General features: G+C 43.1%; 1 protein-coding gene across 1 annotated transcript in view; it reads left to right on the top strand.

Annotated features, from left to right (window-relative positions):
- Positions 1-11,766, top strand: part of FRY (FRY microtubule binding protein) — a 261,267-nt gene that overhangs the window by 147,102 nt on the left and 102,399 nt on the right. Inside the window, exons 23-27 of the mRNA XM_084842986.1 lie at positions 3,837-3,961; positions 4,397-4,454; positions 6,925-7,016; positions 7,258-7,430; positions 11,053-11,213. Of these exons, the coding sequence (XP_084699112.1) occupies positions 3,837-3,961; positions 4,397-4,454; positions 6,925-7,016; positions 7,258-7,430; positions 11,053-11,213 (609 nt within the window). The remainder of the gene's footprint in view (positions 1-3,836; positions 3,962-4,396; positions 4,455-6,924; positions 7,017-7,257; positions 7,431-11,052; positions 11,214-11,766) is intronic.

Consider the following 11,766-nt stretch of genomic DNA (forward strand, 5'->3'; position numbering starts at 1 on the left):
GAGCGGCGCCAAATGGAGGGCGCGGAAAGGAGGCGTAGCGCCCGGTTGGCGCTCAAAGAATGGTTGCGCCCAGAGGATCCAAGGGAAAAGGGGAAGGATTCTCCCTAGTCCTTATATTCAGGGGTCTGCCAGTAATTGCCTTTCAAACGGGGACCAACTGTTCCAACTTAGGGCATAGGGATGCTGCTGCTCAGATCTAGTTGCTACCTGTAGAGTTGTTAAGTTGTAAAAGAAGAATAAAGCTTTGAAAAGAATCCCTTTGTCTGTGTCTGGACTTGGCTACTGGATTAGACTGAGAGAGCCCTCCAAGGAGCCCTTGACACCTCTTCAGTTTCCTGCACTAAAGTGTTTTGTTGAGCACAAACAAAACATGTCCTGTTGGGGACTTTGAAGAATGACTGGCTGGTCCTCTCACCTGGTTTGGTCTGGTCTGGTCCCTTACAGTCCTCTTTGTGGGCCAGGGTAGAACCATTTTAATTTTTGTGAACCGCCCAGAGAGCTTCGGCTATTGGGCGGTATAGAAATGAAATAAATGAATAAATAAATAAAAATCCAGCTGTCATTTCATTTGCCTCTGAGGCACATTGCAATCATGTTTTCCCACTAATTCACCTCAGGAGCAAGAAAGGGAGCAGGTACTTTTCCAGCTGCTTGACTTGTGAGCAAATTGAAACTACACCAGCCCCATTTCTTCAGATCAAATCATGCAGAATCAAGAGAGAAGTAATGAGGAGAAACCTCTGACACTCACCTCCTGTAAAATGGGGTTGGGGGGATGAGGTGTGCAACATTTTAATTGACAGTTTGTTGGGCCAAAGAACTCACGTGTGCCCTGCAGTGTTGCAGGCCCTTCCATCAGGCACCCTAGTTTTGCCACCAGCCATTGCCCAACACATGCGTACACACAATTAGACCATGTACAATTCCCAGTTGGACCATTGACAATGCCGCTTCTCAGTAGCCAAAAAATGCAAGTACAGGGAGTTTGGCGATTACTCAGGTACACATCTCATGTGATTGGGAGTCTGAGGTGGAGTCTTGCTTAGGGGATAAACATAAAGTTCCTTGATTCGCTGGTCCTGGAAAAAGAACACCCTCCCTGTTGGAACTGGAAGATTATCTTCCCTATCTGCAAAGTAAAAGTCCAGCCCGAAAGCCCGTACTGTTGTAATAGAACACGCTTCAGATTCTTCTGTGGAGGAGGGTGAGTTATCAGGGCCCAGTCGTTCAATAGGGGATGATTCACAGTCAGACACTCGGATTTTCATATCCTCAGCGTTATATTATCGAGATCCATGTGGGATTCAGGGACCAGTTTGTGATCTCATTCTTGCCAGAGGACAATGGCATCTGATAGGAGGGGTCAGCCAGAAAAACTTAGTACATGACACTGCTGAAGCAAAAGCAGGTGCAGCCCTGTAATTTGCCTTTAGACATTGCCTAAATTAATAGGCATTTAAATGCTTCTTTTATATCCATTACTATTGAACCATTTAATCCTGCCTTGTAATAGGTGTCTTTTAAATTCATCAGTAGTACCTGTAACATTAGGACAGGAAGGCCTGGCATGCTATGGTCCATGGGGTCACGAAGAGTCGGACACGACTTAACGGCTGAACAACAACAACCTGTAACATTAGTGTATGCTTTGTAGTCTGTAATTTCTCTTATGCATGTAAAGAGTACATCAGGTGGGTTTGACCACACAGTGGTCAAAGGCAAAATCACTGCTCCAATTAAGTCTTTTAACTGTCTTTCCCACCTTTGAAACTCAGTTTTGCGATTTTGCCTCACTGAAGTGGTCGTGGATTCGCATCTCTGCGTTTGTCTGACTCAGGCTTGTTTTCTCCATTTTCTCCCTAACTTTTGCACATCCATGTGTTATTGTCTGTTCTCTTTTCCTCCCTTCCCAATCTTGTTTCCTTTCAGGGAAAACAGTGAAACAAAAAACCCACCACAGCTCTGTACTAACCCCTTTTTCCATCCTAAAGTTCTGTCTCCTTTTCATTGTCAACACGAGCTAATTCTTCCCACTTTTTGTCCTTCACTTGTTCACCCCTCAGAAAAGAAATGGTATTCCCTTGTTGTCAGGAGGGACCTGAAGGCCTATATCAATCAGCAGAACCAAAACTTTTCAGCAGTCGGATTCCCTGTTTCTTTCTTCCCATCCTGCTTCCTTGGGACGGAAGGTTTCTAATGCTACTCTGAGTAGGTGGCTAAAGGCATGTATTTCTCTAGCCTATTCCTGCCTGAAGTTGTCTCCATCTACCAAATGTTTTGCCCATTATACAAGAGCAGCCACAACTTTGGCAACTTTTTTCCTCAATACTCTGCTGCATTGATTTGTAAGGCAGCTACATGGGCAAATCCTAGCACCTTTGTTAAACATTACAAGATTGACTTATCTGCCTCTGCTGAGGTGGCCTTTGGAAGGCTTGTCTTGCAACACGTCCTTCCCAGTCATTAAGCAGCTATTACTTTGTTGAATCCCGCCCTACATGGGTCAAGCTTTGGTATGTCCCACCTGAGGTACTGTTTACATGCACAAGAGAAAGGACCGTTGGTCACTTACCCGTAAAATTTCTTTGTGCATGTAAAACAGTATATTAGGGCCACACCCTAGATTCAGATTCTGTTATGGCTGTTTCTGCTGGTGGGGATTAATTTTCTTATTTTGTCAAACTTGGTTTCTTTCCAAGCCCTGTCTGCAGAGAGTGCGAAGATATCCTGTGTTTTTTGTTTGTATTTCGTTGTTCTCACTGATCCTAGTACTTCCTGAGCTTGTCATTGTAAACTGAGCTTCAGAGGCTGGAAAGGTGGTTAAGGGTGCAATCCTATGGCCGCTAGACAGCGGCTAGATGGCCATAGGATTGGTCAGCTCCCGGAGAACTGCCCTCCACGCCCTCCCCCGCCTCCTTGTAGGCAGCGTGGATTGGCCCCATACTCCATGCTTGGAAGAGCAGCACAGAGTGGGGAAAACGCATTCCTGGAGGCGGGGTGAGGAGTTCAGAAGTGCCAGTACAACACGTCCTATTTGTCATCTGGCCTCCCCACCCCGTGCTCCGAGGTCCTGCAGCTGGGCAGCCGAAATCAGCTGTCAAGCTGAGAATGCAGGGCGGCTGTAGCATGGAGGAAACATGCTACTCTGTGCTCCTCCTGCCCTGCATTGGATAGGCAGTCACCTTCAAGTTCGGAGGTGGCCTCTCGGGGGGGAGCAATCCTATGGCCGCTAGTCAGTGGCTAGATGGCCATAGGATATGTGGTTTTCCAGGAACCGACCTCAGAACCCACACTCAGAGGTCGGTTCCCGGAGAACCAACATTCCCCCCCCTTCTGTGCTGCCTCTCAGGCAGCGCAGAATGGCTCCATGCTCCGTGCTTGCAAGAGAACCATGGAGCAGCCAAAACGGGGCGTTCCGGGGGGTGTTCCAGGGCAGGGAAGGCGGAAATGCTGGTACAGCACATTCTATGTGTTGTACTTGCAGCCTCCTCCCCTGCTCTGCCTTCCTGTGGCTAGACAGCCGAAATCGGCCGTTGAACCGCAAATACAGAGCAGGAGAAATGCAGGATGATCCCCTCCGTGCTTCTCCTGCCCTGCATTGGATAGGCGGTTGCCTCCGAGTTTGGAGGCGGCCACCTATCCCCATAAGATTGCGCCCTAAAATACTTAATTGGAATGGCAATTTTGCCTTTGACCACTAGGTGGCTCATAAGACCCACCTGATGTACTGTTTTACATGCACAAAGAAATCCCTTTTACAGGCAAGTGATCAACGGTCCTTTTTTCATGTTGTTTTAATGATTATATCCATTAAAATATTTTAATGTTATTTTTAGGCTATAGGAACTCCATCTGTTGGTGTACTATTAAAACAACTTGTGCCTTTGATGAGACTTGAAAGCATAGAAATTACTGAGTCACTTGTATTGGGCTTTGGAAGAACAAATTCTCTTGTTTTCAGGTATGCAGCATGAGTTTCTCATGGTCCAGGTTTGTTTTATTGTTAGTGTAATAAAATCCTAATGGTGATGGCGTATTATCTGGGGGAGAGGGGATGAACTGGAAGGGAGCTCTAAGCTTCGTGGATAGAAATGCAAAAATATAGGTGATAAATTTTTTGAAAGGATTACTGTGTAGTGTCTTCTGATAAATCTTAGAAGAATGCATGGATAAAACTGCTTTATTGCATTATTTTTATAAGGAATAAATACTTCAGCTATTTTTTGTTCATAGACAGTTTGTACTTTTTTACATCAGTTGCATCTGAGAAAGTGGACAGTGTCCAGGAAAGCTTATGCCAGAATATGTTAGTCTCTAAGGTGACACAAGACTCTTTGTTGTTTTCACTGCAACAGTCTAACATGGGCTACCCTTCTGTATTTTGTTTTAAATCTAGGGAATTAGTGGAAGAACTTCACCCACTAATGAAAGAAGCATTAGAGAGAAGACCAGAGGTTGGTTGATGTACTTAGCCTTTATGTGGCTGGGTGACCAGCCAGATGGGCGATTAATAAATTTAATAATAAATAAATAAATAAATAAATAAATAAATAAATAAATGTGTGTAACAGGCAAAATTATATAACAGTGGGAGATTTTAAAATGGAGGAAGAACTACTGTCAGTTGAAAGTGTCATGAATTTGAGATTTGGCAAGCATTCATTCTAGTAATTGTGTATGAACGTGCCTAAAATTGCATTATTTGAATGTGAAACAGCTATTCATGATGGTTTAAGGCAGGGCCACTTTTTTGGGTGTCGTAGCTGGAATGCCCCGCTCCAGACTCCCTTGTGGGCCAGATGATGTCAGGGAGAGGGCCCCAGCCCCATGACATCAGAGCTGCTCCAGCTGGCACCTCAGTCAGGGACCTGCTTATTTCCATGCAGGGTTTTCCCAGCTGGGGAAAGCCTGGGCAGAGAGAAGCCAGCTCCCAGATCAAGGCACTGCCTGCAGGAGCGCTCCTCCAGGCACTGCTTTGGTCGGGGAGCCATATTTGCCCCACCAGGGCTTTCCCCAGCTAGGGAAAGTCTGGATGGAGCAAAGCTCATTAGGACGCCGGCTTTACACCTTCTTTGCGTTCATGATGCAGGGAACGCGGGGGAGGAACAAAGCCGTCTCGGCTGGCTGTGCTTCTCTGTTGCCTTCACCATACAATGAGGGGAAGGTGATGGAGGAGTGAAACAGACTCAAATAAATAAGTGGCTTCTTTCCTCCATCACCTTCCCTGTGCAGAGAGGGGAAGGTAAAGGAAGAGTGAAGTGATGCAGGCACGGCTCAGTTGCTCTCCCAGTCCCTCTCCCTTCTGAGGAGACAGGGCTTTGGGGAGGAAGATGGGACTCTCCTGAGGTCCAGGGGGTTGGAGGGGCCAGCCTCATGGGCCAGGTTTGGTCCACAGTCGAGAAATTACCTTGGATTAAAGTATTCAAGATTGTTGCATATGATGTGCCCCTGGTAAGTTACAATCCCTCTGCTTCACAGTTAACTAAAAAGCTCTGAAGTCCTGTTAACAGAGGTTGAAAAGTTTTCCTCCTCCTTATATGCAAGGAGGTTTACCTCGCTGTGAAGGTTTAAGAAAGAGAAGAAGTGGAGGAAACATCTCAAATGGAGCTACTGTTCACCCTGAATAAATCTGTTCGAACATATGAGCCAAAGCAGTAAACAATTTGAATGAAAGGTATTATTTCACCAAGCTGTAGAAATTAAAGGACATGACTCAGGCAGTATCCAAGCAGGCCCTTGCGTAAGCCAATTCCATTCTGCAAGTGGTGCCTGCGGCTTGCACAACGGGGATTAAGTTGTTTCTCTAGGAACTGGAAACAAGCAGAAACGCTCTTTTCTGGAATGGAGCAGGTTGCATAAGGATGCTCTGTCAACCTGTCCCAATCCAGAAATGAGCGCTTCTGCTTGTTTCAGGGCTTCCTAAAGATAGCACTAGATCCCTGTTGTGCAAGTAGTGGGTGCTGCTTGTGGAATGGAATCAGTGGTAGACCCCGCTTGCGGAATGGAATTTTACTGTATTTGTTTTATTACATTTCTATACCGCCCCATAGCCAAAAGTCTCTGGGCAGTTTACAGAAGTTAAAAACATTAAAATACAATATAAAAGGTTTGATAGCCCTTTACATAAACGCACATAGCCAATAAACACAAACAACATATAATCAGTGGTGGGCCCTGCTTGTGGAGCGGCTTACTTGGAAACTGCCCAGTGAATGAATTCCAGTAGGATTCCTCTTCTCCCAGGCATTTGGCAGTGTATGATAAGTGTTTAATCAATCCTGGAATGTATTATGATTATGATTGCCTGTTTTTGAGACTGATTGTTTGAAGTTGTTTTAGATATGTGTTTCTTTTATGTATATTGTCTGTTCATGTGTTTTTTATGTAAATGGTTTTTAATCTCTCTATATTATATTTTTAATGTTTTTAATCTTTGTAAACCACCCAGAGAGCTCCAGCTATTGGGTGGTATAGAAATGTAATAAATAACAACAATGACAACACAGCCATAGCTTTTTCAGAAGCTAAAATGAAACCCCCAAGTAATGTTTATTTTTGCCCCAAGCTTCTCCAGTGTATATATCTTTTAAGTTCTCCTTTTTCTGTATATACTGCTCTACTTGAGCAAAAAACTTTGAAACAGAGAGCAACACTGTTATAGTAAAGTATTTTGGAAAATATATCTTGGACAACAAATGCAGACATTTTTTCCTTCTTTCAAGGATCAATATTGTTTCTTGCAGGAAATTATCTGCCATCTATGCTGTTGTCTATATGTGCTAGTCAAAAAGTTCAAATTATTCAACAGGAGTCCGTGTCTCTTTAAGCATGGATTCTGAGCCCAGATTTGATTAGCTCTTATTTTTAAGACTTGTATCCGTATAATACATGTAATTAATACTGCCCTCTCTTTCTGCACCATAGAATAAGAAGCGTCGTGAGCGCCGAGATCTGCTGCGGTTACAGCTACTGCGTATTTTTGAATTACTTGCCGATGCTGGTGTGATAAGTGATAGGTAGGATATTGCTTTTCAAATGGAAGAATGCCTATGACAGTGTCCATTATGTATCTGATTACAGTAATTTCTTGGAGCACTGATAAAATAAAGTTGGCACATTTTTATACCTAACTGTTAGGTACTTCCTTTTTACATTCTTGGAAGTGATATTTTAAATGCTATTGGCCCTGGCCTGCCAAGCACAGTTCTTATTTTATCTGAATGGTTCCATAACATATTCTACTTTTCTTTGCCATAGTACGAATGGAGCCTTGGAGCGGGATACCTTAGCGCTCGGAGCATTGTTCTTAGAATATGTTGACCTGACTCGCATGTTGCTGGAAGCTGAAAATGATAAAGAAGTTGAAATTCTAAAGGACATGAGAGCTCATTTTAGTGCAATGATTGCTAACTTGATTCAGTGTGTGCCAGGTATGGAGATGTGATAATTGTGTAAATTACAGAACCACAGAGATGAAAAGCAACAGCAGTGTTTGACAAAAGCAGTGTTTAACAAAAGAGTTGTTGGGTATAGAGGAGGGGCCATTTCCATGTAGTGGCTGAGAATGCAGAAGTGTGAGAAGATGTTAAGAGATAATGTGATACAGATGAGCTTAGATAGAACAGGGAGAGCTACCAAGGAAACGAGGGGAGAATCGAAGACAAGTAATCAATGTAGAAAAGTTGGGAAGTCTACAGTTGTACAAATCCTGTTCTATCCTTCGCATTGTTCTTTATATTGCCATTATTACACATATTATGGGCATATAGTGTAAGGGCTAGGGACTTTAGAAGCCTATATGAACTATGTTCATCATCAGTGATGATTGTACGTTCAATTTGATCTATAGCCCATGTAAGTCAGAATACTTTTAAATTATTCCACCCTGTTTAAACAAATGAACCCTAAAAGCTGCTTTACATGTTACAAAATGTCTACATAGGGCACATTTTCATGTAGGAATTAAAGTAAAACCATGATGTGTTGACTGTTACATGAAACTAGTGTGCAAGTGTGCGTTTTGGTGTCGCGTATGCAGTGAAAAACCCACATAAGTAGCATTTACGATAGATGTCTGCTCACAGACTTCAAATGTAATTCTTAACCTCTGTAGGAATTTTGTAATATGAAATGGCCCTAAATTGACCTGCATCCTAGTAGCTCAGCATTCCTGGTTTGTAGCTGCAAATTGGTTATTATAGAAACTGCAAAGGAACAGTGTTCTTTCATCTCTAGAAAACTAGCTTCCGTCAAGTAAAATGCTCATTGATTTTTCTTGATTAAGCACAGGCTTAATTTAGCTATGGTTACATGCCCTGTGCACTAAAAGATTGCTTTGCAAACTGAACATATTCCATTTACTGAGACAGTATAAAATGCCCAAGTGTTGGCAATCTGCAGACTTCTTCGATGTTCACTGAAAATTTCCTTTAGATCCATCTCATTGCCTACAAGGCATTAAACCCAGCTGTGCGGAGTGTTCATGGGCTCTAGTGCATGTATACCATCTGAAACAATGAGGCAACCCTCTTTTACAAGGAATCCTCTCAACATTAGTAACGAATTTTCCATTTTTACTCATGTCACAATGCTCTCATTCCAAGTTCCTCTAAATAAAGGTTTCTATAATAATAAAGCTTAATCCAAACAAGACGGAGGTGTTCCTGGTCAGTAGTAAGGCAGATCAGGGAATAGGTATTCAACCTGTGCTGGATGGGGTTATACTTCCCCTGAAATCTCAGGCTTGCAGTTTGGGTATACTCTTGGACTCGGCCCTGAACCTGGATGCCCAGGTCTTAGCAGTGGCCAGGAGTGTGTTTGCACAGCTGAGGCTACTGCGCCACCTGTTTCCATTCCTAGAGACATCTGATCTGGCCACAGTTATACATGCCTTCATTACATCCTGTTTGGACCTCTGTAACGCACTCTGTGTGGGTATGCCTTTAAAAAGTGTTCAGAAACTTCAGCTGGTCCAGAATGCTGCAGCCAGAGGGTTGACTGGGGCCATTAGACGAACCACACGACTCCCTTGTTACAGCAGCTTCACTGGGCACCGGTCTGTTTCTGGGCAGAATTCAAAGTGCTGGTTAAGACCTATAAAGCCCTATACGGGTTGGGACCAGGCTACCCAAAAAACTGCTTTCTCCCATATGAGCCTGCCTGGTCCTTAAGTTCTTCTGGAGAGGCCCTTCTTTCAGGGCCGCCACCTTCAGACGCACGTTTGGTGGCAATGTGAGAGAGGGCCTTTTTGGAGGCAGCTCCCAGGCTGTGCAACTCAATGCCAAAGGAAGCTAGGTTCACTCCCTCTCTGCTGTCTTTCCACTGGCAGGCAAAGACCACTTTATTCAGAAGGCCTTTGGCCTGTAAGTGGGTCTGTGGGCTGGGTGCTGTTTTTATTCTGTCATTGTTATGTTTTTATTGTATTTTAATGTGTTTTATTGTTTTAATCTGTTCTAAACTGTTTTGTAAGCCACCTTAAGTGCCACTTTTTGGTAGAAAGGGGGGCTATTAATCAAATAAATTAATAAGTATAGTTGCAAAAATAGCTTTTGTTGTTTTTCGAATTCAATATTCTTAGATGATAAGATTATTTTTAGACACAGCATAGCTTTCATTTCAAGTTATTCAGAATTATGGGAGTTGCAGTCCAGCACATCTGGAGGCGCCAGGTTGAGGAAGGCTGGTCTACTTAATAATAAATACTTAACATGTATATGGTACTTTAAAGTGTACAAAGTGCCTCATGTGTATTATCTAGCTATAACCCTTACCATAACTCTGGAAGGTCAGTTAGTATTATTATCCTCCATATTGCTGATGTGCACGTTGGGAAACTAAGGCTGAGAGAGAGAGAGAGAGGCTTGCCTCAGGCCATTTAGGAAGCTAACGGCAGAGGTGAGATTCGAACTGGGAGCTTCCTGATTTGCAGCTCAGTGTCTTAGCCATTACACTATACCAGCTCTCATGGCATAGGTTCTGTGCTTGTATACACCCCAATTCAACTGTAAAATCCAGTTCTGAATGTTGGGAGGGGCACAGTCATGTTCCCCTACCATCTGTGTATTTGGAATAGGAACATAGTAGTCCACAGAAGAGGTAGCCATGAGAGAACATTTTGATTGCTTCATGTGGCTGTAGGCATGTAGGAAATGCCTGATGCAAATGGCTCATCCACTCAACTTTCTTGTTGATGATTCTGGGAGTTGCATCTTTGTTTCTGAGGGCCTAACTCAGTGTGACATAAAACATGTATTTTGAAAGGGATGCTTAACATTGCTGATTTTATGGTGAAGAAAAAGAAGCCAATTGGGTGAGGAGAAACGATCATGTAGTGAATAGCAATCTCTCCTCCTTTCCCCTGACCCTTCAACAGAGGCTGGAAAAGGATGAGGTGGCTGTTCCTCTATGCTACACTGCCCAGAGGGAGATGACAGGCGAATGACCAGGCAGAAGGGTCTGCTCATACTTTCTCTCTAGGCAGCATTGTGGGCCCAGTCGTCCTTGCTGTGGTGCCCAGAGAGGCTGAGCAACATCAAGGAGATAGGGGTAGCTGCTGCTATATTGCATAGCTTACATGCTTCCTGCCTGCCCCCAGAAGTAACAAAGCTCAGAGGAGGTGCTATTGTGGGGTGGGGTGATGGCTGGAGACTTCATGGCTGGAGAATCCCTCTCCCTTGATCTTTTTTCCAGTCTCTGCTGAAGAGGCAGGGGATAGGAGGAGAGATTGCTATTTACTATTTACTATATGATCACTTCTCATCACCCAATCAGCTTCTTTGTCTTCAAAATAAAAGCAACAGTGTTAAGCATTCTTTTTCAAATGGCGTGCTTCGTGTCACATTTAGTTAGGCCCTGAGTAGTTGTACATTTCTTGTGATCAGCTAAGAATGCATTGGAAAGATGGTGCATTCTTACAAAATGCTTTCAATGCTCACAGCCAGGAAAAGTATTTCAGGAGTCATCCTGGGGCTACAACATTTTACATCAGAATTTTGCTTGCATTTTTCTTTGGCTAAATAATTAACAAACCTAATTTTATGTTTCTTCATTCAGTTCATCATAGAAGATTTCTTTTCCCTCAGCAAAGCTTGAGGCACCACCTCTTTATCTTGTTTAGTCAATGGGCTGGACCTTTCAGTATCATGTTTACACCACTGGATCGTTACAGTGATAGAAATCATCAGATTACAAGATACCAGTATTGCGCTTTAAAGGTATGTCATGCTTCTATCCACTGTATAAGTGTTCCTATGCTAGATAAGCTATTCTTAAATTTAGAAAATGGAAAGAGGCAGAAATGATGGGCTTTATTTTATCATAAATAATTTATCTTTCTTTTTCCAAAATTACTTGCCTACAGTATTTTCTTGTACAGTTTTTGTACAAGATCGATTTTGGTACTGTTGAGGGTCGGGGGGAGGTTGGTATTCTAAACATATTTGCTTTAATGCAGCAAACATCTATTTCTGAATTCTAAATACCTATTTTGAAAACTGGTCATTAAATATTTTTCCACTGAAAAGTAATATGAGATAGTTGGCTGTATTGCAAACAGGAGACTACTGCTGCTGTGACTACTACTGAATGTTTATTCTCATACCAACAGCATGCTTGGGGCTGCTCCTTTGTCCAAATGAAATGAGTAAGTCAGAAGTGGAAGTGGGAGTCTGTTGGATTCATATGTAGTGGGGATGTGTTGGAGAGAGCCGAGTGCTGGTAAGGTGAGAGTAGATTGTTTCAGACCATAGGGGAATATAACAAGTGATG

The sequence above is a fragment of the Heloderma suspectum genome, chromosome 3 (genome assembly GCF_057233095.1).
Source record: "Heloderma suspectum isolate Gila_16-S chromosome 3, 16-S_ref, whole genome shotgun sequence".
Classification (NCBI taxonomy): Eukaryota; Metazoa; Chordata; class Lepidosauria; order Squamata; family Helodermatidae; genus Heloderma; species Heloderma suspectum.